Source organism: Podarcis bocagei (genome assembly GCF_964188305.1).
Source record: "Podarcis bocagei genome assembly, chromosome: 11".
NCBI lineage: Eukaryota > Metazoa > Chordata > Lepidosauria > Squamata > Lacertidae > Podarcis > Podarcis bocagei.
The window spans coordinates 35709286-35737201 of record NC_138136.1 but is presented as its reverse complement, the minus strand read 5'-3'; the positions used below and the strand labels follow the sequence as shown (position 1 = coordinate 35737201).

Below are 27916 nucleotides of genomic sequence, written 5' to 3'. Positions count from 1 at the left end.
TACATAGTCCTGAAGAAATGGAACGTTCTGTGGTTTCTCAATATGCACAATGTGTTCAAGAAGACATATTAAAAAGGCCCAGTCTTCTCATTTACGGTAGATCCAGGATGGGGGAGGGGAGGAATATGCTTTGCCAGTTTAAAGTACAGTCGTACCTTGGCTCTTGAATGGCTTAGTTGCTGAATGTTTTGGTTCCTGAATGATCGAAAACCAGAAGTGAGTGTTCTGGGTTTTGAATGTTTTTTGGGAAGCCAAATGTCCGACGGGGCTTCCACAGCTTCTGATTGGCTGCAGGAGCTTCCTGCAGCCAATCACAAGGCGCGTTGGTTTCCGAACATTTTGGAAGTTCTGTTCTACTTCCAAGGGATGGCAGTATTGACTAAAATGCCTAATTCGGAGTCTAGGACAGAGCTTTCCTAACTTTTTATGCCGGTGTCACACATTTTAGACATGCATCATTTTGTGACAGTAATTTAGTTTTACTAGCAAACTGGAGGTTAAATGAACCCCTTTCAAGTCCTGGGAGTGTTCACACAACACACACTGCGACTGGTACACTAATGTGTCGTGACACACAGTTTGGAAGGCTCTGGTCTAGGAACAAGTTCTGTACTCCTAAGCATGGACGTGGTTGGCAGCTCCCTGTGTGACCAAAGATTTCTTGAAATGGATTCAGGGGTTTCAAAACCAGCTTACGATGCAACATAGTATTCAAAGGGGAAGTGAGGGAGAGAGAAATTATCATTGGGACCATAAACATTTGAATTATTTTCCTTCCATCACATTGGTGGAGTTTTGATCTATCTTTTGTTGGAAGCTAGATTCTTTTAGTATAGCAGTACAGAAACATTAATAGGTTGATTACAGCTAAAGATACTTTAGCTATATTTGGAAGGCTTTGCTATTCCTAGATATTGCCATTTACTCCAACCTTTCTTTGATGGAAGGGGAGCAGGAACACAGCAACACAGCTGCCTCTTTCCTCTCCTACTTTTCATTTCTACAGATTATTTAAATCCTCAGCAGAGTCTACTTAAACCCCAGTTGTGCTCTTCATACTTAATATATAGTCAGTACTTTTATTTTAGATTTAGATAATGCCTTGGCTTGCCTGCAACGTGAGGATCCAAGTTTGAAAGTCAAGATAGATTCAGACACCGGGCAGGTAAGGCCTTTAGTGCCAATTACTAAACTTCTCCCAATATTATAATATCGATGCTTCCTTGACTGTGTTTTTAATGTCTGTGAATGCAACAACTATTGTGCTGTCTTAGGCCAATTCAAGTCTGTAATGTAGATATATCCTAAGTGCCATGGCTTTCCAATGAGAAATGTTGGGAATTTGTTTTCTGTAACAGTATTATTTTCCCTTCTCATAAATATGCAGTTCTGCTGCTTCTGTGGAAGCCATTATGTTTAAACTGGTTTAAAACCGATTTGGGTTTGTAACATAACCTTAGAAACATCTATTACTAAGATGTGATTTAAAAATAGAAACAAAAACGGAGGTTTAACAAGCATTAGTGTTACAAATTTTACAACTTTATTTTTTATAGCTGCATTAAAAGCTGTGACCTTTTACCTGTAAACTGTGCACAGCTTGACTCGGCACCTGTTTACTTCATTGGGAAGTTGTTTAGATATGTTAAGATGCCATAAGTTCATAACATGTGATAATATTTCTTTAAATATTGAGAAAAATATAAATGAAGCCACATGAATGCTACCAGTGTAAAGGATATTCTGAGGGTTCTTTTGCCTTGTTTTGTGGCATAAAAAACATGTAACTCAAACTGGTAACTTTAATACTGACCTGCATTCTGTTTTAGATTATGAAGCTGTCCTTATTTATTCTGTTTTTAATCCAGAAAATTTTATAAACTCGTATATTCCCTTTATATTATGTCACTTTTTCACATGCCTCTAATTCTCCATGCCTTTCATTCTCCAACCCATAGTTCATTTCTGGCTTGCAAATTGAAATTTTGGATTTGCCATATACTTTTCATATACTTTTGAGATCTGTTAACAACATAGTTTAAGCTAATCTATTTTGCAGAGTTCTCCCACTATTCTCAGTTGAGTTAAATTAACCAATGTAGGCTGAAGTCACTGAAAAATGCAATCTGCTTCCTGCTGTGTTGCTGTTCCCCTTGATCTAGGTTTCTTCCCCTCTCATCTGAATTATCCATTTTGAAAGAAGATAAAAGTAGCTCACCTCTGTACCCCATGACTTTGATGTAACTGTTAAGAATACTTTCACATTTTTTGCCAGACTATCCTCTGTGGCATGGGAGAGCTGCACATTGAGATCATTCAGGACCGAATCAGACGTGAACATAAACTTGAGACCTATCTGGGACCTCTTCAGATAGCTTACCGAGAAACAATCCAAAACTCTGCTAAGGCTATGGGTAAAGTAACTGTCATCTTGGACCTGCAAGTGAACGACTTAAAATTTTGTTGGCAAGAAGTTCAGTGTGATCTGTGGGATTTTCATTATTTTGTCACAGATACGCTGGACAGAACTGTAGGAGAGAAACGCCACCAGGTGACTGTAGAATTGGGAGTGAGACCGTGGGAGGGAGAAACGTCAGCAACAGCACCGGTCATTGAGTATGCAGAGAACGTCTGTGACTCACTCCAGCCAGACCTTCGTGAAGCTATAGCAAACGGAATCCATACATCGTTCCTTCAAGGTAAGAGTCACCTCAATCCTTATTTTGAATTTACTAGAATTGTTGTTCTCTGAGTGCCTAGCCCAAGCCGAGACATTTCGTGAAATGGATCCAACATAATGATCAGAATCTTCCTCCCCATCTGCACCCCACTTGCCTGTCCCCACCCCCTTGTTCTGGGTTTGAGATGTTATGAAGAAAATACTGCAAAAAATAAGTGTTCTGAAATTTGTATGTGAAAATATTTTAAGTTTCTTTTTTTAAAACAAATAAACACATATGGCAGCATGGCCTGGACTCTGAGCTCTGCAACCCTGATAATTCTGTGAGAGAGATTTTAAGTATGTTTAGCAGTAACCATGGATAAAAGTTGCCTGAGGTAGCTCAATCCAGTCAGTTGATGGCTGAATCATGGCAGTCAGTTTTGGTTTCTGATCAGAGTTGTTCTCTTGGTGGGGCAACAGGTCAGCTCAGCATGCCTAAATATTGAATTCTTCATACCTATTATTTCCCCATTCCATGGGTTAGTAGAAAATTGGAAACTGTAAATTAATGCAAATATATATTCCCCTATTTTGTTTGATTACTCAGTTTATTTTTTAAAAAAGAAAAAGAACGAAGCTTGTGTGTCTGGTGCTGTTTGCCAGTGTTGTCCTTACCTAATGATAGGTAGATTATCATTAGTGATGACTGGGGTGCTTTTACTTTTTCAAGGCTAGTAAGATGACCCAAACAACAGATTCCCTGCCAGTCAGTGTAGACCAATGCCCAATGGCTTAACTTGGAGTCATGCAGATTTCTGTGTTCCTGGCTACTATCAGTGTCAACTAAATGTTATGCAGACATTAAGAAATATTCTTTTCCTAGCTTCCTAAGAAATGTTCATTTGGTGTTAATGCATTCTTTGTATTTTCATGTTGTAGGACCATTGCTGGGGTTTCCAGTTCAAGATGTAGTAGTGACGGTACATGCAGTGACTGTAAACTCTGATACATCTCTGACAATGGTTTCTGCTTGTGTTTCCCGTTGCATGCAAAAGGTATAAGTCCAACTGTCTTTCTGAGGTCATTTGCAGCAGTCTTCATTAAAAGTAACAGAATTACAGAGGGGTTAAACAGATTCTCCCTTAATGGTATTGTCTGGTGGTTCCCAAATGGTGGTCTGCGGACCCCAGGCGGTCCATGGCACCATTCACATAACAAAAACTACCATCGACATATCAAAACTTTCCAAAGTAGGGGGTCCATGGCTTGGCTTTCGAAAAACGGGGTCTGCAGTACTTAGCTCATTGGGAACCACTGATACAGTCTGTTGGTGGCATCTTCAGGATTGTAATATGCCCATTTTCAGATGTACAGGAGGCCTACACTTTACACGGGGGCTACATTCCAGGGGTCCATGTGAAAAGGCAAAATCATGTAAAGTCAGGAAGCCCCCTGGAAACCACTCCTCAGGCAGCCCTACCTGTCCAGAGCAGGCATTGTCCCTCCTTCCTTACTGCATCCTTCCCAGAGCCTGCTGAGCAAGGCTTTGCCTGCCACAGAAAGAGCTTTTAAAGCCTTGCTTAGCAGCTTCTCTTGAGCCTTGCTTAGAGGCTCTCTTGAGATCTCGCACAACCCCTTCCAATGGTTTCTTCCTTCTGTTTCTTTTTTTTGATGACACGCACAAGGCTGCGATGGCATAAGTAAATTGCGTGTTAAGTTCCAGGCCTATTGTATATTCAGTTCGATTATTTATTTGCTTTACTTCTGTTGATATTCTCATGCACAACAAGCAAAGGTGCGATCACAAATTAATCTTGTGATATGTTAGTGTAATGTATTTTGATGACTGTACTGAAAAAGCATTTGCCTTTAAGAATGTCCTTATTCTGCTTGTTAGGCTCTGCAGAAAGCTGATAAACAAGTGCTGGAGCCTCTCATGAACCTGGAAATAACAGTGGGCAAAGATCACCTTGGTGCCGTACTGGGTGACCTTGCACAGAGAAGAGGCAGCATTCAGGAAATTCAGGGTCGCCAAGACAACCAAGTTGTAATTGCATCTGTTCCATTGGCTGAAATGATGGTATGTGCGTAAGGTGCTCAAAACGGATGCTGCATATTTATTTTGTTTTGTGTTACCAGGGCGTTTTGCAGCTCTGTTGAACAAAGCAAGCCATGCCTACACTACAAGTGTGGAATTTAACTACTGTTGCTTTTCATGAAAAGTAGGAACTATAATTTTTGATGGTGCTGAGATTTTCGTATAAAGTTGTCTTATTCTGTGGTAGACCGATGGTTATCCATCTTTCCCGTTTGATTGGCAGCAGTACTAAGAGGCAGGCGTTCCTAGACTTGGTTTAGCAGAGAGCTTCAACTGGGGTTAAACCAGAGCGGCGGCTGCTTTTCTAGGAATTAAACTACTTAATGGTTCCAGTGGAATGATTATTATTTTTTAAAAAAGGTAGTAGTTGTGTAACCAAATATGGATCAACTTCCATAAAAGTAATTATTACCTATTGGTTTTTGTTGTAGGGTTATTCAACAGCTTTGCGCTCTTTGACATCTGGCTCTGCAACATTTACATTGGAATTGGCAAGCTACCAAGTGATGAGCCTCCCGGAGCAAGCTGCTCTGCTTAAGAGGAGTGGTTTGCAGTAGTATCAGCATGGAGGAACAAGGAATTGCCTCTAACAAGGCAGCAGTGGATTTTTGTAAGTTTCCTACTGTCAAAGCATGTGGCTTCAGTTTAGCATGCACACAGTGGGAGTATCTTGTAAAATACTTGCTAGTTACAAAATTTGAGCAGAGTATTTTCACAGAAGTAGTAAAACAGAAGCAACTACCTCTTCCAGGCTACTGTATTACTGCAGTTGTCTGCTTTCAGTGATTACGTAGAACGCTGTGCAATATTTGTGTCTTATTCTGAATACTGTATTTTTCGCTCTATAGGATGCACTTTTCCGCTCCAAAAATTGAGAAATGTGTATGTGTCCTATGGAGCGAATGCAGGCTCCTTGGCTTCAGCGATAGCAACAAGAAGCCTCCAAAGCGCAGAGGGAGCGCTTCCTCCATGCTCCGGAGGCTTTGCGTTGCGTTCGTTGAAGCCTGGAGAGCGAGAGGTGTCAGTGCGCACCGACCCCTCTTGCTCTCCAGGCTTCAGGGATAGCCGCCTGAAGCCTTTGGAGTGCAGCGCGAGTTACCGCTGCGATCCGGAGGCTTCAGGTTCCTTTCACTAAAGCCAGGAGAGTCTTGCTCTCCCGGCTTCAGCAAAAGGAACCCAAAGCCTGAGGAGCACAGCGGGAACTTGCGCTGCACTCGGAAGGCTTCAGGGATAGCCACGCGCAGCCCCTCCAGCAGGGAGAGGCTGCGCGGGGCTATGGCTTCTTAAACCCTGCGCAGCCTGTATGCTGCTCTTTGGGGCTGGGGGGGAAATAAGATTTTTTTTCTTGATTTCCCCCTCTAAAAACTAGATGTGGCCTATGGAGCGAAAAATACGGTAATTTACAATGACAAATGTGTATGCTATGTTTCCTACTCAGAGGAACAAGTTCCTTATTATATGCATTCTAACCCTTGAATTATAGTGTCCTTGCCTCAAAAATTCTCCACCCATTTCTTTGGCCCAAGCTTTTAAGTCATGTAGATCAACCCAGCCATCTGCAACAAACACATACGCACAGGTTCCTTTTTCGAATGAGCTACTTTCTCTTAAAAAGTTCAACATCATTTATTTTTTCCACATCTATAAGAAATTAACCACCTCTAAATTTCAGCATTTCAAAATGAGAGTGCTCCAGTGCAGTATGCAATAGGAATGTGCAGGTTTTTCTCCCCAAAAGGCACTTCTGGCAATGTCCTCCTACAGCTCTTGGGGGTCTCTTGCTTCGTGCCTGCAGTATCCAGTAAACAAAGGCTGCGCTGCTATTCCACGCCTGTGGGGGAGAGAAGTGTGACTTGCTTTGCCTTTTGAGATTAATAAACTTCCAAGTTTTGATGCAAGAAACCTACACTGATTATTGATGGGATTGTACCTGCTGTACTAGATTGTATTGCTTACCTGAGCATGCGGCAACGATGTTCATTAAGCCTGTTATAAGCATCTTCAATATCAGTTACATTTTTACTGCTCCAGAGTCTCTCCCCAACAGCACTTGCCCGAGGCCTGAAATATGAATAGAAGACAATTTTTTAAAAAAATAAAATCTAATTTAAATATAAATTGGTTACTGTCCATGCAAAATAAAAGTATTTGCAACATGAACGTATGCCAGTACTCCATTTCTTAAGGGGGGCGGCAAGATTGTTTTATCAAGCACACCACGTTACAGCATTGTTCTGTGCAAAATGAGAGCAAAACAGTGAGATGTAATATTAAAAGTGGCACACTAGCTCAGCCTTCCTCAAGCTGGTGGCCTCCAGGACTTTTAAACAACAACTTTAATCATCCCTGCCTATTGACCGTGTTTGCCGGGGCTGATGGGATTTGTAGTCCAAAACAGCTGGAGAACACGAGGTTGGAGAAGGCTGCACTAAATTACGTACTGCAGCCTTGAATTCTGCAATTCGGCTGGTTGATCAGGAACTCAATGCAGGCAGGTGAGGGGGTGGGGCGTCACTCCAAGGAAACCTCACTTTTCTGTTACCAGCTGAGGCTGGTCATTTCGTAAAAAGCAAGAGCCTTGCCATCTTTTTCAGCTGGCCTTTGTACACCCGAGTGCCATGCAGTATCCATGGGTAAGTGGGAACTATGCCAATCACTAATATAGACAGAATTAAGAAGAAGGGAGGAAGACAACTTGGGAAAGTAAAGTTTAAAAATCATGATGCAAGCGTAGTTTTGTCAGATGTCAGTATCAAGATGGTTAGCATTTCTGTTGGAAAAAAATATCAGGTGAGTGATTAACTATACCAGAGTCTTGGTGTGAGATTAGTTGCATCCACATATTCTCCCCAAAGACAGGCTTCTCCACCAAGCACCAACTCTTTCTGGGATTGCCACCCTGTGTTTAAGGAAAAGAAGTATTGGCTTGTGTCTTCCTTTAAAAGCAGGCTCAGTCTGATACAGGTACAGTATTTTACACTTGCAAGTTGAGTATCGTGGAAATAGTCATTAGGTGTTAATTAGGTAAAGTTAAAGGTACCCCTGCCCGTATGGGCCAGTTTTGGCAGACTCTAGGGTTGTGCGCTCATCTCACTCTAGAGGCCGGGAGCCAGCGCTGTCCGCAGACGCTTCCGGGTCACGTGGCCAGCTTGACAAAGCTGCATCTGGCGAGCCAGCGCAGCACACGGAACGCCGTTTACCTTCCCGCTAGTAAGCGGTCCCTATTTATCTACTTGCACCCGAGGGTGCTTTCGAACTGCTAGGTTGTTAGGCACTGGGACCGAGCGACGGGAGCGCACCCCGCCGCGGGGATTCGAACCGCCAACCTTTCGATCGGCAAGTCCTAGGCACTGAGGCTTTTACCCACAGCGCCACCCGCGTCCCTAGGTGTTAATTAAGTCATACCAAATCTTAATGTCATGACTATTAAAATAAATCCAGATGATCTGAGTTGCAGCCTATACATTATTATCTATATAGCCTATACATTATTATTAAAAGCCCATATGACCAAACATAGTAATATTCTTTGTATTTATAAGCTCACTATCTTTTATTTAACTCTACTTCAGTGACAAAGTTCATTCCCCTGCAGCCAGAACTGAAATCAATAAAAAGGAAATAGTTCATTTTTAAAGAAACACCACCACCAATAATTGTCTCCCCTTATTAACAGTATAGAATGCCATCTCCACCAACAAACTGGGGAGATAACTTGGGTGAAAGAAGAGTATGGAGGAGTGTACAGGAATATAATTTTATCATTCATTAAAACTGGAAGTCACAGCAACAAGGCCATGCAACTTTCCCACTGGAACCAATGCCTGGATAACGCTCAAAGAAAAAGGAAACTACAAACCAAGGAAGTCTAGTGGCTCCACGCTGTAGTATTTCTTCCAGTCCTGGCCGTAACTAATGAGGTCTAGGTACCATGGTGCTGCCAGGATGGCGCTGTACCCTGCTTTGGTTACTCTTCTTAACTGTTCTTTATACAAGGTCCCAATCCACACTTCAACTATTGTGTCTGACTGTAGCTGAATACATCAAAAACAGCGTTCAGACAGCATGAAAACAATCTGTTCAGCTACAGGTATCTCCTCCAAAGCATATGCAGATAGGAGCATGCCAGGTTATGTGATATGGTTATGTGAAAACTAACGTCACTCATATAGAGTCCCATTGGGATTTGTCCACATATTGGTGTGACATCAACTTGTTCCATGGTAATTATAGTATCTTTGCAATTACCCCAGTGACAAGATTTCAAAGAAGCCTCTTAGAAATCCTAATATGTGGACGCTCAACCTGAAGCTACTTTAACGTGAGGTATGACTGTATACAGATGGCTGAGACAGGGCTGTCAAGCCTGGAGGAGGTCAAGGCAGGAATACAAGCAGGTGATCAAACCACTTGGACTGCTGCTTTGCTCAACCCCTCCTCCCCACCAACAACTTAAAGTACTGTGGAAAAGAAGGCTGGCAAGCTGGTAGGCTAAACAGAAACACTCATGTAAGAGATGAGAATCCACAGCAATTTAGTGTTGCATGTTCCACTTGTGTGACTGGTTTGCCAAGAGCATTTAGTTATGCTAAGATGAAATGGTGAAAGAAACTTAACTGGTACTGCCTAAAATAATTAACCTTAACATAAAAACAGCAGGCTTAGAGAGAGTCTGCCTTTTTAAGGGTTGCTTTGGCATATTAAGTTCTACAAGACTGATGCAATTTTAGAAAGGCATAAGCTATGTGTACTTTTGAAATATACAGGACAGTCACATTTCTATTACATTTGACTTATAATGTATTTGCTTCTTATATTGCCTTGATGAAATTGATCCTTAGATCAGATCTCACAATTCTGAAAGGCTTAAACATTTCAGATCGTGCTACAGGTGTCTTCTGGGTTACTCTAGCACATGAAAATCAAGTTTTCGCAGAACAGCACAGATCATCTCTCAGTCCTTACCTTTGCTCCATGATCAAAGACTTCCTGCCACACTATGGATTTCTTGTTCAGAGAAGACACCATCTCCAATATTCTAGTAGTAATAATATTTTAAAGATGTTATGTACTTGCTATTTACTTGTTTCATTTACACCCCTTATTTCAGCCATGATTGGCTCCAAATGATTAAGAACAGCAAGTTACTAGCACTAATTGTGGTTGTGATCTACTTTAAAACATGCAAGGACATGGCTTACTAAACCATGGCTTAGGCATTGTGTGGAAACAGCCAATAAGCAGGCTCTTGCCTGAAAGAGAAACTCACTTCTCAACATAGTGGGATTCCAGTTTAGCATAGGTAAACCAGACCCCTTGCTTCTTCATGAATTCTTGTATATCAGGATTGGACCTCCTATAAGGGAAGAGAGAAAACACAATTATGCTTCTTGCCAAGATCAGCAGCATACTACAGAAGTACCGTATTTTTCGCTCTATTGGACGCAGTATTTTTCGCTCTATTGGACGCACCGGACCACAGGACGCACCTAGTTTTTAGAGGGGGAAATCAAGGGGGGGGAATTATCCCTCCCCCCAGCCCCAAAGAGCAACGGACAGGCTGCGCGCAGCCTGTCTGCTTCTCCCAGAGCTTCTCGGGGCTGCGGGGGAAGCCCGGGTTCCCCCACCAGCCCCAAAGAGCAAAGAAGCCAAGACAGCGCACGGGATCCATAGCCGCACAACCTCTCCAGCCAGGGCTAAACCTCTCCAGCGCGGCTAAAGAAGAAGACAAGGCAGTCCAGGGCAGGCACTCACTGCCCTGGCTTCCTCTTTAGCCTTGCACAGCATCTTTAGTCTTGCGCAACGGGATGGATTGCGCCCGCTGTCCACCGGGGCTGGACTAGATGACTCCTGGGGTTCCCTTCCAACCCTGCAATTCTATGACCTCGGAAGGTGTTTGGGGTCTCCACCACTGGAGGCTTTTAAGCAGCGGTTGGGGGACCATCTGCCTGGCGTTCTTTAGCTGTGATTCCTACATTGTGAGGGGGCTGGGCTAGATGACCCTCAGGTGACCCTCCCAACTCTATACAGTCCTACAGTTCTGCAGCAGGAGATCCACAGCCACTTAGAATCATAGAATCATAGAGTTGGAATAGACCACAAGGGCCATCGAGTCCAACCCCCTGCCAAGCAGGAAACACCATCAGAGCACTTCACACAATGCCCACCATCAGACCACTTCACACAATGCCCACTCCCAATTTTCATCTGAGAGACATGTGGCTTCAGTGTCTAGGTCTGTACCCCCCTACCTGCCACACTTCCCCCACCCCACTTAAGCTGAGGGAATTCCTGCCCAGAGAAGCTCCCAGGTGAGGCAAGGGTTAAGATCTACCTCTGGTAGATCTCTTGCGGCTGGAGAGGCACGCAAGGCTAAAGAGGAAGCCAGGGCAGTGAACGGGATGGATAGGGATGGATCGCGCTCGCTGCCCTGGCTTCCTCTTTAGCCTTGCGAAGCCTTCCCCCCCCCCCCTGCTGGAGAGGCACGCAAGTCTAAAGAGGAAGCCAGGGCAGCGAACGGGATGGATCGCGCTCGCTGCCCTGGCTTCCTCTTTAGCCTTGCGAAGCCTCCCCCCCCCCCCGCTGGAGAGGCGCGCAAGTCTAAAGAGGAAGCCAGGGCAGCGAACGGGATGGATCGCGCTCGCTGCCCTGGCTTCCTCTTTAGCCTTGCGAAGCCTCCCCCCCCCCCCCCCGCTGGAGAGGCGCGCAAGTCTAAAGAGGAAGCCAGGGCTGCGAACGGGATGGATCGCACTCGCTGCCCTGGCATCCTCTTTAGCCTTGCGAGGCCTCCCCCCGGCTGGAGAGGTTGTGCAAGGCTTTTCTAGAGGAGGGAGAAGGGACTGACTGGCGGCGTCAGTCCCTTCTCCCTCTTGGGGAAAAGCCCGCAAGAGCCGCGCAAAGCTTGTGTGGGGCTCTTGAGGGCTTTTCCTGCCTGCCTCCTCCCTGCATTCGCTCCATAGGATGCACAGACTTTTCCCCTTAGTTTTTAAGACGGGAAAAGTGCGTCCTATGGTGCGAAAAATACGGTACCAATGGGATTTTGTACCAAGACTTACTAGGAAATAACATGTTACCCACTGACCACCAGAATCCTCCAATATGCATTCATTCAGAACTCTCACCCCTTATGAATAGGAAATATCTGGCAGAGGATGGCCACAGACAATGGCTTTACTGAAGGAAAAATAAACAATAACTAAATGATTACTATTTATTAAATTTGTTAGTTGCTTTATCTTACCCAGGGCAACCCAAAGCAACTTACAACCAACCAGACAGACGAAAAACCCCACATGGATACATTAAAAAAGGAATGCATTAAAAAACATCCTGCCTGCTTCTAAAAACCCACAGACAGTTAAAGGCCAAAGGCCTGGTAATAGAGGACAGAGTTTGCCTGGCAGCTAAAGATATGTAAGAATGGCGCCAGGAAAACCTCCTTGGGGAGAGCATTCCACAAACAGGGAGCCATTGCAGAAAATGCCTGTTCTCATGTTGCCACCCTCTGGACCTCCCATGGCGGGGGCACACGAGAAAGGGACTCAGAAGATGAGCACAGGGTCTGGGTCAGTTCATACGGGAAGAGGCGGACCTTGAGGTATTGGCAGTGACCCTGCATCTCCACGATAGATGAGCAAGAGGAACAAAAACCAAGTAATTCAGATAAAGTCAGCTTATGATGAGATTTTGTAACTGGCATAGGATAGCAGGCTGATCAGTGGTTGTAAGCCATGGCAATGGCCAGATTTGTGACCCAACAAGCTAAGACACTGTCTACCTCACATGTACGGCAACCTGTTTGTGGTTGCCGTACCAGCTAGGCTCCAGAAGAGAGAGAAGGGGGGGGCAGCGTCTATCACTTTGGCTGTGTTTTGCTTTATGGGGCACAGCTTCTACATGCCTGCTGTGCTTTAACCAAACACTGAAGCTGTTCTCTCTATTAAGATTTGACGTTGCTCTTCCCAGCATCTATCAAATGCTAGCAAGTCCATGCCCTACTTAATGAAGTGATCCAAACTACTGGCTCTGGAAAGGCTCTTGGGCTAGATGAGCAGTAGTTCACCTCCTGCCAGGGGCTTCATCTGGCTGCCTAGACAATTTATTTTTCTGGCCACCCAAGACAGTAGCAGCAAAATGAAAGGTTAAAGCAGACAAAGCCTTGGGTTGGGTGGAGAGGCTTAAACCTCTCCTCTCCCAGCCCAACAGTTTAAGGGATTATCCTCTCCCCAATAATCAAATCAACCATTAGATGAGCAGGGGAGGGGGCAATAACCTCCTCCCCTTCAGCTGGTTTGCAATTTTGGCCACGCCCACCAATGACATGCAGCCCCTGGAGGGCTGGTCAATGATGAATTTGCTCTTGGGGTAAAAATGAGTTATCAACCCCCCTGAGCTAGATGGACCAGTAGTCTGCTCCAGTATTGCAATTCTTCCGCTTTCAACAGTATGCACAGAAGTTCTAAGGTAGCCAGAAGCCATGTAGGGCTGCCTTGTGCAAAGTCTTTCCCCAATCTGCTAGCCACACCCAGACCAGGATTCAGTTCATCCAATGTGAGCCACTGGCAAGTCCCACTATATAGTCATACCTCGGGTTACAGACGCTTCAGGTTGTGTTTTTTTGGGTTACGGACCGCCGAAACCCAGAAGTACTGGAACGGGTTACTTCCGGGTTTTGGCGATTGCGCATGCACAGAAGCGCTAAGTCATGCTTTGCACATGTGCAGAAGCGCCGAATCAAACCCACTTGTGTGCAGATGCACCACTGCAGGTTGCAGATGCTGTGGGTTGCGAACGTGCATCCTGCACAGATCATGTTTGCAACCCGAGCGTCCACTGTACAATCAGCTGCACCCCTCCAATTTATTGTACAACACTATTGTACAACCGTCCACTTTGTCTAACAAGCCACAAGCTTGGAGGAACGTGGACCCCAATCTAGTGCAAAGGGCTACAGTCGGGTGGGGGGTGGGAGAGCCACACTTGAAGGGCTTGAAGGATCCTTGCCTATCCCATTACCTTTCCTGTCACAGTTTCCAACTCAACAGATTTCAGCTGAATAAGCAATGTAGACTCTTCATGTTATACCGTACCAACAACTGAAGTCCACTTCGTCTCCTCCCAAGTGGATATAATCATCCGGAAATACACTGCCAATTTCTTTGAATAATTTAGCCATGAAATCATATGTTGTATTCAAAATGGGGTTTACAGGCCCGTAAGACCCACTCGGATGTGCTCCATTGTAGCACGGTGTGAGGATGTCTTTTTGTCCTAAAATCAAATACATCAAAACAAGATTAGCTTTGAAAGGTGCATTTGTTGTTGCTGCTGCACCATATAAAGTTGCATTCTTATGCTTGTTTTAAAAACAATTCCAAGAACTTAAATACATGCCCCCCCCATGTGGTCAAGAACACGATTTTTTTAAAGCTTTTAAAAATTGCAGCGTTCAATAGAAGATCAGATTCTGAAAAGTATGGACCAGTAGTCACAAGAGGTTTGGATACACTTGCGAGATTTGTCATTTTATTCCAGAGATCAGCACTTTCTGTTTCACATTCTGGGCTACTGAACATTTTGTTTCCCTACTAAATACTCCCCCAGTCAGTCCCTTCTCCCTCCTTGGGGAGAAGCCCCCAAGAGCCGCTTGCTCTTTAAAGGGTGCGCGGCTCCTGCAGGCTTTTCTAGGAGGTGGGGGAATCCCCCCCCCTTGTAGAAAAGCCAGCAGAAGCCACGGAGCCCCTTTAAAGAGCGCGCGGCTTTTGCCTGCTTTTGCGGGAGGTGGGGGAATTCCCCCATCTCCTGCAAAAGACCGCAGGAGGGTTGGAGAGCAGCGGGAAGGTGTCACGCACCTTCCTGCTGCCCCCCATCCTCTGGGGCTGGCGATGGGGGAAGCGCTGCTTTCCCCACCGCCAGCCTCAAACCCGGGTTGGAGAGTAGCAGCAAGGCGTCGCACGCCTTCCCGCTGCCCCCCCATCCTCTGGGGCTGGCGATGGGGGAAGCGCTGCTTTCCTCACCGCCAGCCTCAAACCCGGGTTGGAGAGTAGCGGCAAGGCGTCGCGCGCCTTCCCGCTGCCCCCCATCCTCTGGGGCTGGTGATGGGGGAAGCGCTGCTTTCCCCACCGCCAGCCTCAAACCCGGGTTGGAGAGTAGCGGCAAGGCGTTGCATGCCTTCCTGCTGCCCCCCATCCTCTGGGGCTGGCGATGGGGGAAGTGCTGCTTTCCCCACCGCCAGCCTCGAAGCCGGGTTGGAGAGTAGCGGCAAGGCATCGCGCGCCTTCCTGCTGCCCCCCATCCACTGGGGCTGGCGATGGGGGAAGCGCTGCTTTCCCCACCGCCAGCCTCAAAGAGTAGACTCTCCTGGCTTCAGCGGAAGCAACGCGAAGCCTCCGGAGCGCAGGCTTCGGAGGCTTCGCGTTGCTATCGCTGAAGCCAAGGTGTCTGCATTCGCCCCATAAGACGCACCCACATTTCCCCTTCATTTTTGGAGGGGAAAAAGTGCGTCTTATAGGGTGAAAAATACGGTAATAACAATGCAAATACAATAAAAATGAATACGATAGCAGTAATAGAAGCATCTTGAAAATAAGAACAAAGTGGGTAAAATAAAATAAATGAAAAAACATAAATTCACCCAACTAAAGCCAGTTCCTACATGTTTACAGTATCAATAGCATTTCAGAATAATATGCATCTTACCTTTTCCCCAACTTTGGGTATGTCCTGGACTGTCAAATTCCGGGATAATTCGAATCCCCCGTAACCGAGCATACTCTATCACCAGACGGATGTCAGCGGGAGTGTAAACATGATTGTATGAATAGGCCCCCTGTGAAAATGTCCACACGTCGTTATTTTACAATGTGATGCCAAGAATATGCCAGTAAGGCTGAAGAGCCGATTACACTTGACAGGGTCGTGTTACAGCACCCAAGGACTACTGGCAGTGTAGTCTAGCTTTTGAGTAGTTTCAGTGTCCCCATCGGGGGGATAAGCCTGCACTTTTGCAGATGCAGTCTGAAGCTGGTATTGGCCAGTGTTGTTGTTCCAAGGCTGGATAATGTTGTACAAAGGCCTGGGTGACAACTGGTTCAAAATAGTAGCCCATGCCAGTATATTATATAAAGCAAACTGAGAAAACAAAGCAAAAGCGGGAATCACCAAGACTATTTAGTTATTTAACCTGAACTGTTGTCCCCTGGGGAAAACAGGATGCTGGATTAGGTGGGCCTTCAATCTGATGTAAAAGGGCTCCACTTATGTCCTTAAGATTTAGGAGGTGGTACCAACCATGGGGAAAGTAGCTAGGTGACTGAACAATCTGAAATGTCATATATTACAAGTTGCAAGCCCTTTGAATACACACACACACACACATTTCATAGGGCTTGCAACTTTTAATCAAAATTTTGTTAATTTTAAGCTTGCTCTAGAAAGCAAAAAATAGGCAAAGTCTCAAAATGGTGCTAAGATTTATAAGAAACTTTAATCCAAGATATACCGGGTACATTATATAATGTTTCTTATATATTTCGCTGCCATTTTTGCCCACTTTCTTCATTTCCTTTCTTCTCCGTTCTTTCTTGTGTTGTCCTGTCCCTTCTCCGCCATTTTAAATTTCCCAAAGGAAATGAATCTTAAAAATCAGCAGCCCATTACAGTGGTGTTCTTGGAGCCAGGCTGCAAAGTGCTGAGCTGCTAGGGAGCCAGAGGCAGCGATCTGACTCCCCCAGGTGCGCCTTCCATGCTTTCAATGTTTCACTGACTCTTTGTTGCATCTGTTCCAACAGACTTAACATGGTCGCCTCTCAGAAAGGTGCAACAATGCTATTCCAGTGAACCGTCTGTGCCAAGAACTTTCTCATTTTCCCACTGACTGGGAGCCATTGGCCCTCCAGAAGCTGTTGAGAGTACAACTCCTTTCATCCCTGAGCACTGGTAATGCTGGATAGGACTGATTGGGTTTGAAGCCCAAAAATATCCAGGGAGCCACAGGTTCCTCTTCCTTGTATTATGACTTTTAAACAGCAACTAATACAACGTAATAGACTCATGTATGGAAAAGGCTATTTATTAAAATAACAATAAATTTATTGGGCACTAAATTTTCAGAATGTTCTACAGGACCATTTACTTACCTTGCGACTCAGTTCAGGAAATGTGATACTTTGATAAGGAAAGGAAGGGTCGTCTACAATGTGCCAATGAAGGACATTGAACTTGTTAAATGCCATAGCATCCTAAGAGAAAAAAATATGGTGTTTCAGTTAGGTATCCTGCATGGAGAGGCAAGTAGTTTTTAAAGAGGGATTTTTAAAGAGCACTTAGCAAAGTCTTCCCCCCGCCCCCCCGTAATTGTGTTCTTCAGTGCCATTAATTAGGGCTGCCATACTTCCAAACAATACTGGGATTTCAAAGGCGGAAGTGACGTCCTGTCGGCTGTTTATCCTGAATCTTCAGGAAGTAAACAGAGAAAGTGTGGTGGGGTTTTTTTGTTTTGCATTTTCATAAAATAAAGTCAACTGCTTTGGTGTCTTAAAAAAGCTCAAAAACTTTCGGTTTTTCCTGAAAAGCTCAACAACTTTTGGGGTGTCCTGGTTTTTTTACTTTTTGAAATATGGCAACCCTACATAAATCAGAGTAAAATGACCTTACTATTGCTTCTCCAACACCTACATTATTCTGAAACACCATAACAAGGTGAAGCCTTAACCCCCAATCCTAAATAAATGTACATTAAATCTGCTGTTAAGGAAGTGCCACTGCAATGCTCTTTGTTCCTCACCATCCATGGTTCCATTACTAAGCAGCCAGTAAAGAAGAAGATTGTAATTGGTGGCAGTAATATAGTTGCTAAAGCAAGCATTCAAGGTCCTTTTTTCCAGATACTGCGGTAGGCTGAGGCGGGAGGGCACAGACATTTAGAGTAAGCACTTCCCCTGTTTCCTAGCACTGAGTAAAACCCAGGTGCTTGAAATAGCTATCCTTGACCCAGAAAGGACAAATATGCTGAACTGAAAGGAAGCCCCACTCAGATTTTCCATTATTTCCTCAGCCTCCTGCACAATTTCCCACCCTAGTCAGTCGGGGGGGGGGGATGTTAGGGATGAGACTCAATGGCTGTCAAGGAGAGAAGGGGTGTGCGAACTTCCATGGGGGGGATTTGATTCAAACAATGGACTGAAAGTAGTACTACTTCAGAGTCAGCAACAAGGAACACAGCCATTCTCCCACCTGGCTGATTTTTGCCACCAATTACAAAACTGGGTTGATGTTTTTGCTTCCCAGAATTCCCGAGCAACACCAAGTACAAGGCTATTAGTACCACGTATTTCAAGTGATTTGAACTTTAATCCTTTTCTTGCTAAGGAAACAGGTGGCTTCATTTAAACTTGCCACAGTAGCGGAAGACAGGCGGGGGAGAACATGTCGATTGCCAACTTACCAAAGTCATTAGGATAGTTTTCAAAGGCAGAAAATGCCTTGAGCTATCAATCAAGATCCCTCGATAAGCAAATCTTGGGAAGTCAGTAATGTCGGATTCATTGACAAACAGCTATTAAAATATAAGAGAGGAAGAGAAGGTTCAACAGGTTCCCAAATTAATTTTTGTGATATGATACTGTAGCAACAGCTCCCAAACTCTTTTTCACCAAGGACCACTTGAAAACTAATGATTTTTCTACCTGTGGTAGCAACTGTAATTCACTGTGGTGTGTGATGCTGTATGGTTTTTAATAATATTTTTATTGCTTTTTATTGTATTTTATTGTATTCCATACAATTCAAAGTGCAATACATTTAAGAAAAAGGTAAGGAATAAGAGATGCAATTAGAATCTGAAATGAAAATGGGCAGAATATGACATTGGAATCCCAGTTCTATGGTCTGACATGCAGATGTAGCCATGCAGTCAGCTATTAGCTCCTGGTCAAAACAGGCAACTGGACTGATTTCAGCAAGGATATAGCAAGCCAGGGCAGATGCTGCAGAACAGATTTAATCTGCTGCTGGTACCCACCACCTGGTACACCGCAGCTTCCAAACAGTCTCTGAGGCAACCTTGGACACAGAGCAGCCTGAAAAAATTAATAAGCAGTTGCTGAAGTCCAAACTTGGGGAAAACTCCAAATTAGCCCACTGTACCATGAAGAGAAATACTCACACTTCCATAGTCGTCTTCATTTACTAACTGACTGAATGTTTCTAAACCTGGAAGTCAAAACAGATTGAACTGTAAACATAATTGGCAAAGTAAAATGGATGTCATCCAACAGCTACTTTGGATGTTCCACGGAAGTGCCAAGAACCCGAGAGCACAAATGACTAGCACTTTTTTCTAACTTAGCTTCTAGGCTGGCCTTCCAAGGGTTGGCCAGTGGGAGAAGATGGGGCCCCTGTGGGGGAATGTTTGCTTTTTTATCACCACTTTTTAAATGTTTGGAGAAGCTCCACCCTTTTTCGTTTTGAGTCATAAAGATAAGATGATGGCCGCCACTGATTAAATATCTCTAACACACAAACCACTTATGGCTGATTTACACAAGAAAACTTGGGGCTCCTATTCCAACCAAGACAGAGATTGTGTTCCCCCCAGATTACAACACACACCACTGGAAAACAGGCCATGTCAATCCGGCTTCAGCCATGACTGTAAGTTGCTGAATTCTGCAGCTTAGGGGGGGTGCCACGGAGAATGCCGTTTCCTGGGCCAACACCCCCACCCCTGAGCCGCTGGAAACACGAAGGGAGCCCCCTCTGTTGAGAGGGCCTGATGGAAGGAGAAGACCTTTCATTACTCACCTCTCAACGCTCCCCAAACTTTGTCTGCCTTCAGCACAGCTGTAGGTCCTGATACCTGGAGCTGATCTTTAAGAGCAAATGACAATTAAATATGAGTTTTAGTAATGAAAATATCGGTTTACTTATAAAGACAACCAATTATAAGAATTTGGGAGCAGTCTTGCACAAAGGCTGCTTGGATCCAAATGAACTCAGGGTGTCTTAAGCACTCTCTGGCTTGGAACTGAAAATACATTCACGGAAGGAAGTTCAGCCATCCTCTCCTTCCTTTTCAGCAACCATCTTGCACCATGAAAAGTTTGTTCAAGAGGGGCCCCTCCCCTCCAGAGAACATGGGGCGGTGTTTGGGAGGTTGCAGGGAAAAGAGGGCATGGGAAATTTTCCTTTCATTAACTTCTGCAAGTTAATTTGTATCAGGATCTAAGCCCAATCTCAACTTTCCTCTACCCACCCCACATTGTTCAAGAGGGTCCCCAAGTCTTCTAGAGAAGCTTTTGGGTGGCCAGTGTGGCAGGAACTCCCTAGGTTGGCTAACCTTAGGATCCAAACCTATGGGGTTGGATTGCAACACAATAAACTAGTCGTTTTAAGTCCTATGTGCCCTTTTAAAGTAAAGCTGACCATTGGCAATTAAGGAAAGGTGAAAATTAATTCTAGTGCACCTCTGGTCTTCATGTAACTATAAAAAGACTTGTAGGAATAAGGATTTCTCCAAGTCAGGCCTGCGTCACTTGTGGCCTCAACACAGCATCCCAAGCCACATACTGCAGCCACCTGAATGCTGCTTAACAACTCCTCCGTTTCTGCACTAACAACAGCAAACGCCCTGATAGGGCTACAAAGAGGGCTATGAAGTTGTGCAAGCCTACTCTGAGCAGTTTCTTAAAAACAGCCACGCTGCTGAACAAAACTGCAAGTGGAAGTGTGCCGTTATTTTGGAAATCACTTCTTTCCTGCGTCAGAGAGAAGAATGCACCATCACTCTTGGCTGCCTAAGGGTCATGATGATGCATGCCTCTCAATTAAAATAAGCCAAACACCATTTCGTCTGCACAGCCAGCGATCTTTTAAAACAGATTTGGAACCTTTTTCAGCTTGAGGGCTACATTCTCTTCTGGGGGCCAGAGGCAAAAATGGGTGCAGAAATTGTTGTTGTTGTTACCCTGCCCATCTGACTAGGTTGCCGCAGCCACTCTGGGCGGCTTCCGGCAGAATATAAAAACACAACAATGACTGTCCCAAAGCCGCTCAGTGAACTTCATGCCTGTGTGGGGATTTGAACCCTTGCCTCCCAGGTCCTAGTCCGACCCTCTAACCACGACATGACACTGGCTCCTTAGCGCTAAGTAACTGGTTCCATCGGTGCAAGGATTCCTCTTTGCGCAACGGAACATTTCCCACCTCTCCTCCACCAACGTCCCCCCTAAATCTGTTCTGGGGGCTCCCCCAGTACTCTGGAGCAGATTTGGTTCAACTGTTTGGTTCAATTCCACCCTTCCTGCTCCAAAGCTCAGCACATCAGGAGAAGACACCCCCTGCTGCTGCTGTCCCAGTCCTTCATGCCACACTGTAATCCCTTCACGGCCTAGGACCCTCGTACCTACAGGACCGCCTCTCCCGGTATGCCCCACGGAGGACCTTAAGGTCCATCGATAGCAATACCCTAGTGGCCCCAGGCCCTAAGGAAGTTAGATCAGCTTCAACCAGAGCCAGGGCCTTTTCAACTCTGGCTCCGGCCTGGTGGAACGCTCTGCCTCATGAGACCAGGGCCCTGCAGGATCTGATTTCTTGCCGCAGGGCCTGTAAGACAGAGTTGTTCTGCCTGGCCTTTGGCTTGGAGCCAATTTGATTCCCTCCCCCTCTTTCTTTTTCCTTTCTCCTCCTGTGCTGAGGCCATATTTTAATAATTTAATGTGGTCTTTTAATCTTGTTTTTAAGTTGTATTCATTCAACTTGTTTTTATTATTGCTTGTTAGCCGCCCTGAGCTCGGCCTTGGCTGGGGATAAATAAAAATTATTATTATTACATGGGACCTATGTCCTGGGGATCGTGCCTAAAGCCAAAACCGTTTATAGTCCAAACACACTGGGTGCAATGGTGGGTGGGATTATCGAAGTCTTTTCCCCACCCCCTTTCTACTTTTTTTTTTTAACTGCCAAGCATGTAAAGCTGAATGCACACATGGAGCAGGGAGAAGCAGCCCAAGTCTCCATAAACTATTGGGGAGGGGAATGTTTTGTATCCTGCTGGGCTCTGGAGCAGGGAAAAGCAGCACAACTATCTTGTGCTGCCTCTGTCTGCTTCAAAGCCCTGGGTGAGGACCTGAGATTCCCCTTCCAGTGCCCTCCCCTGAGACTGACAGTAACCACAAACAACATTAGATGACTAAGCCAAGGAAAAGGAGAACTGAAATGAGTAGAACCTTCCAAAGAGGCAGCCCCTGCCTTCCTGTATTTCTGCTCTCAGCAGCTCCAGTCCACAGAAAGCCAGTAATTCTGACACCCTATTGATTTCAATGGCATTTCTGTGACAAACTTTCTTTGGCTCAGGGTCATCATATATATCCAGTAGGCACAGCACACCTACAAATATTCTGCAATATTTACAAACAGTTTCTCCCTGCTCCCGTATAGCCGTCCTGAACACAGGAAAACTAGGAAAATGTAAACAAGCACCTTCAGAACTTGCAAGACACCCCTCCTATATTTAAATCAGAAGAATCATCACTATTTATCCCAAATCTGGAAGTCAAGACTGTCTCATTATCTCATAGCAACCATCACTATAACACAAAGCAATTTAATTTTTTTTAAAAAAATAGACCACCATTTGGATCACATTCTCCAGGGAGCTTATGAAATAAAACATGCAACAGTTTCGATAAAGCAATGAGCATAAAAACAAAGGATATGCTTTTTACAAAACAAACAAACCCATCCCAAGACAGCCCAATGCATATAATTGCCTCTATCTCCAAAACTTACTCAATTGTGTATTCTTATGCAATCAAAACAACACAAACCATTCAAAAGAAGGAAGCCTCATCAGGTCTGGATGAACCTGAAGGTTCCCAGAATTACAAAAGATGTTTAGAACAAACCCTCAGCAGGGGACCCCAAAATAGCCTAATTAGGATTGAGTGTGTTCATTAACTATGGAATGCAAACTGTTCAGGGAAAAAATAAAATAAAAAGAAGGAATGGCTCAGGGCTGGAACACTGAACAGGAGCATTCCATGCTAAAATATTCTGTGGAGGCTCCACCTGTGTTCTTCTAAACTTCCAGTTACACAGGTGTACTCAGTTTCAATTGATGAGCAAGAATCAGCGATGTGGCTGGGTATATATTGGATTACTCCATAAAGCACCAACAAGTGTCAGGAATTTGTCCCTGATTTTCCAGAATGCAAGTCTCCACACCCATAATTTAGCACCCCAACCAATCTTGGTTGCTGGGGGAAAATGCATCAAAATGAATTATGAATACAGTACAGATATTAATACCAGTGAGACATATTCAAGACTTTTATTTTTAACTGAGTCAATCTATTTTCTTCAATTACTCACAGGATAAAAGTTCATTATTATAGCCAGCTGTGTGTGCTAGGGGGGAAAACCAAGTTTCTACAAGACAAACCAGTATAAGAAATAAGATGATCTGGTGTGGGAAACCTATAGCCTCTCAGGACTTCAACCCCATCGGTCCTAGTTAGCATGGTCAATGGTCAAGAAGGATGATGGGAATTGGAGGAGGGGGTCCAATAATATCTGGAAGGCCACAGTTTCCCCACCCTGATCGATAGAACGCTATAATTAATTCACAGCTAGGAAGAAAGAAGGCGCTACACACATTTACACCATCAGATACTTACAAGATTCATCAGATGCGATGCTGGGAAATTTATCACATTCAGAATCTTCTGAAGTAATAATCACCTGAAGCGAAGATAGCTCCTTTTCCAAAAGAGGTTTCGTCTCATCACCATTCTGCCATTTGGAATACCCAAATATGTATTCATAGTACCTGGAAGTGAACCCAGAAAGATGTTATGCACAGCATAAATCTATATATTCCAACAAGATCTTTGTCAGGGGAGGCAGGTCTTTTGTTGGGGGGGAGGGGAACCTAAGTTTGCTATGTATTTTTATTGATGGGAGCAGCTGCCCCTCCCTGTCCCTCCTTGGCTACACCCATGTATTCCAGTTTGACTACATTTATTACCGACTGAGCTCCTATCAGGCTTGGCTAACCTGTGATCCTCCAGATGTTGCTGGATAGCAACTCCCATCATCCCTGATCACTGGCCATGCTGCCTGGCGCTGATGAGGTTTGGGAGTTCAACAACATCTGGAAGGCACAAGATTAGCAATCCCTGATTTATAGAAATGCTTCCTTACACAGGCTTACAGAAACCACAAGTAGGATGAGTGCAGTTTTTAAACCCCATCTTGACTTCAAGTTGATACCGAGTGTGAATTGAGGGATGGGCATGTTTTGCAAACCCATGTGTCGGTCAGCATAGCAGTATGTCGTGGATGAAAATATTCAAGCTGGTTTCACATATTTTGGAAGAATAACTCCTCACTAGGATGGTTTAGACAAGTAGATTTTCAAGCTGCCTTCTGGACAATCCTAAAATTTTATCAGGAGTTTCACCGAGAAGGTTACGGGAACACTAGAAGTGGCCTTCTTAAACAGAGTCAAATCATTCTTCTGCCTGGGCTCAGTGCTGTCACCCCATATGCATGAAGCTGGGTGAAGCAATTAGCTTCGGGAAGCAGATCTGACCCCTGCCCTTCCCTGCCACTGTGCCACTACCAGCCCCACTGAGGCTTCCCCTGTGCCACTGCTGCCACAGTGCCTTGCCCTCACTGCTGCCGCAGCATCATAACAGCAGCGTGGGTGCAGCTTCAGGGAAATTATGGTTAAAACTACAGTGGTACCTTGGGTTACATACGCTTCAGGTTACATACACTTCAGGTTACAGACTCCGCTAACCAGAAATAGTGCTTCAGGTTAAGAACTTTGCTTCAGGATGAGAACAGAAATTGTCCTCCAGCGACGCAGCAACAGCAGCAGGCCCCATTAGCTAAAGTGGTGCTTCAGGATAAGAACAGTTTCAGGTTAAGTACGGACCTCTGGAACGAATTAAGTACTTAACCCGAGGTACCACTGTATTTCAGTTGAGGGTACAAAGGGTACAAGGCTGTTGGCAGTGTGGGCAAAAAGGCCCTGATCTGTGGCAGGCAGGAAGGTGATGTGTGTGTGTGTGTGTGTGTGTGTGTGTGTGTGCAGCAAGATGTTTTCTACAGTGGTAAAATGTTTTGGGCTGCCCCTGGTTGTATAGCAGTGGCTCACCAAGGTTTCAAACAAGAGTCTTTCGTGGCCCTACGTGGAGATTCTGTTGACGGGATCTGGGGCCACATCCCTTCCCCAAAGGTCCATCTTTCTTGGGAGACAGAAATTTCACAATATTTCATGGGAATGTGCAGTCCCACGATTGTGTTGGGCTTGAACTTTCCCATTTACACAGGAAAACAAGGACAGGCTATAAGGTCTGGACAGCATGCTGCTTGAATGGGATGTGCTCCCTAAGTACAAACCATTCCATGATGTACCAACATTGCCACAGCATGGCAAGTCTGAACACACGCAAACCTGGTCCAGTTGTAATGGATCTTGACAACTTTCCACATTAGGTCTACCAAAGTCGCTCAAGATCAAGCTCCACAATCCAAAACATTGTCCATTTTGTTTCCCTAACTGCCTTGTGTTTGTGACTATATCTACTGTATTAGGAAGGAGATTTCTATCCTGCCCTTCCTTCCCAAAGAGCTTAGGACTCAGTGAATAGATGGAAGAGAGGCATGAATCCTGTCCCTTTAAAAATTATCCAGGCAAGAGAATTTGGAGCAGGTGCAAATTGTCATGGCAAAGTATTACAGGTGAGAGAGATGCTGTTACAGTGAGATTTCCCTTGCCTACATACACAAACACTCAAAGGTACAGGAGCTCCACCCCGTCTTGCATCTGTTTTAATTTAAAGGACGGCTCTCTCTCAACTTAAGGGTAGCCAATTATTTTTTTCTTATGTCAGGGTTTTTTGTGTCATTCTTTTATTATCTATTAGATTTCTATCCTGGCCTTCCTCCCAAAAGATCTTAGGACTGCAAACAACCAAGCAGCACAACAACACAAACGGTATATATAGTTGCCTTGGTGAACAGAAGCATTTTCAAATTGCTTCTGAATGTTAGTAACAAAAGAGATGGATGAACACATCTCACCATGGAAGGTAAGACCCAGAGAGCCTTCCATCAGCTTCGGCTGGTTGCCCAGCTACACTCCTATCTGGACAGGGATAGCCTAACTACTGTTGTCTGTGCTCTGGTAACCTCAAGGTTAGATTACTGCAATGCGTTATATGTAGGGCTGCCTTTGAAAACAGTCCAGAAACTTCAGCTAGTGCAGAATTCAGCGGCCACGTTGCTCACTGGAGCAAGATGGTTTGAGCATATTACACTGATCCTGGTCTGCCTCTTTCCACATGAACCTACCCTGACCCCAAGATCATCTTCTGAGGCCCTTCTTTGTGTGCCTTCTCCTCGAGAGGCCCAGAGGGTGGTAACACGAGAACAGGCCTTCTCTGCAGTGGCTCCCTGTCTAGAATGTTCTCCCCAGGGAAGTTCGCCTGGTGCCTTCATTATACACCTTTAGGCACCAGGCAAAAACGTTCCCTTTTAAGCTTTGATTTGATTGACATCCTATGCCCTTTTAAAATGTTGGGTTGGGGGTGTTATTGGGTTGTTGTTTTATTTTGATTATATATTTTGTGGTTTTATATTTTGATTCTGTTCTGTGAACTGCCCTGAGACCTTCAGGTATAGGGTGGCATATAAATTCAATAATAATTTAAAAGCTACACCTTTAAAGCACATCACACCTCCTAAAAGAGACACAAGGGGTTGTTTAGGGTGCTGATATCTGCAGCTCTATGCAAGCTACAATTCCCATGATTTTTCTTTTTGTGGTAGGAGGAGGGAAGATGTATGTGCTCTTAAATGGATGACAGGGTCATAGAATCATAGAATCATAGAGTTGGAAGAGACCACAAGGGCCATGGAGTCCAACCTCCTGCCAAGCAGGAAACACCATCAGAGCACTCCTGACATATGGTTGTGAAGCCTCTGCTTAAAGACCTCCAAAGAAGGAGACTCCACCACACTCCTTGGCAGCAAATTCCACTGTTGAGCAGCTCTTACTGTCAGGAAGTTCTTCCTAATGTTTAGGTGGAATCTTCTTTCTTGTAGTTTAGATCCACTGCTCCGTGTCCGCTTCTCTGGAGCAGCAGAAAACAACCTTTCTCCCTCCTCTATGTGACATCCTTTTATATATTTGAACATGGCTATCATATCACCCCTTAACCTCCTCTTCTCCAGGCTAAACATAGAATCATAGAATCATAGAGTTGGAATAGACCACAAGGGCCATCGAGTCCAACCCCCTGCCAAGCAGGAAACACCATCAGAGCACTCCTGACATATGGATGTCAAGCCTCTGCTTAAAGACCTCCAAAGTAGGAGACTCCACCACACTCCTTGGCAGCAAATTCTACTGTCAAACAGCTCTTACTGTCAGGAAGTTCTTCCTAATGTTTAGGTGGAATCTTCTTTCTTGTAGTTTGGATCCATTGCTCCGTGTCCGCTTCTCTGGAGCAGCAGAAAACAACCTTTTTCCCTCCTCTATATGACATCCTTTTATATATTTGAACATGGCTATCATATCATCCCTTAACCTCCTCTTCTCCAGGCTAAACATGCCCAGCTCCCTTAGCCGTTCCTCATAAGGCATCGTTTCCAGGGTCAACGCGTCCCCTGTCAGATTTTACATGCCGCGGGAGAAAAGACAAGAAAACAACTCGAGAGGGTGCAGCTTGCAAGAGCTGAGGTAGAGCAGGGCGGTTGGGCTGGGAGTACGAGGAGGGAGCCCTGCCCGAGTTGAAACCGAAAGCTCCCGCAGCTCACCTCCGGAACGCATCTTGCAGCAAGGAGCAGCTCGGCCCCGCCGAGGAGCCCGGGCCGTGGACGATCTGGAACCGCTTGGGCGCCAGCTGCAGCCGGGCTGCGGAGACGCGGAGCGAGCGGGGCAGCGGCCAGAGGGAGACGGAGGAGGAAGCCGCGCTCGGCGGCCTCGCCGCCTCCGGGCCCCAAAGCAGCTCCTCGGCTTCGGGCGGCCCCTGCGGCTGGTGCGCGGACGAGGAGGCAGCCAGCGCCGCCGAGACCCACAGCACCACCGCCAGCAGCTCCATGGCTCCTCTGGCTGCCGGCAGCCGAGGAGCGCCGAGGTCTCCCCG

General features: G+C 45.2%; 2 protein-coding genes across 3 annotated transcripts in view; one reads left to right on the top strand and one right to left on the bottom strand.

Annotated features, from left to right (window-relative positions):
• The window catches only part of GFM2 (GTP dependent ribosome recycling factor mitochondrial 2), a 20276-nt gene extending 13614 nt beyond the window's left edge, over positions 1 to 6662 (top strand). For both annotated transcript variants that reach the window (XM_081212488.1, XM_081212487.1), the window contains exons 15-21: positions 1089 to 1165; positions 2276 to 2414; positions 2514 to 2699; positions 3602 to 3717; positions 4560 to 4742; positions 5192 to 5370; positions 6433 to 6662. In XM_081212488.1, the coding sequence (XP_081068614.1) occupies positions 1089 to 1165; positions 2276 to 2414; positions 2514 to 2699; positions 3602 to 3717; positions 4560 to 4742; positions 5192 to 5317 (827 nt within the window). In that variant the 3' untranslated portion in view covers positions 5318 to 5370; positions 6433 to 6662. The remainder of the gene's footprint in view (positions 1 to 1088; positions 1166 to 2275; positions 2415 to 2513; positions 2700 to 3601; positions 3718 to 4559; positions 4743 to 5191; positions 5371 to 6432) is intronic.
• On the bottom strand, positions 6345 to 27916 carry HEXB (hexosaminidase subunit beta). The gene is made up of 14 exons (XM_081212504.1): positions 27588 to 27916; positions 23435 to 23586; positions 19563 to 19628; positions 18925 to 18971; positions 18205 to 18315; positions 16898 to 16999; positions 15459 to 15588; positions 13850 to 14030; positions 10030 to 10116; positions 9726 to 9798; positions 8620 to 8794; positions 7569 to 7659; positions 6717 to 6821; positions 6345 to 6591 (listed from the first exon to the last, which is right to left on the bottom strand). Exons 1-14 carry the CDS (start codon positions 27869 to 27871, stop codon positions 6519 to 6521), a joined length of 1677 nt encoding a protein of 558 aa, XP_081068630.1. The 5' UTR covers positions 27872 to 27916; the 3' UTR covers positions 6345 to 6518.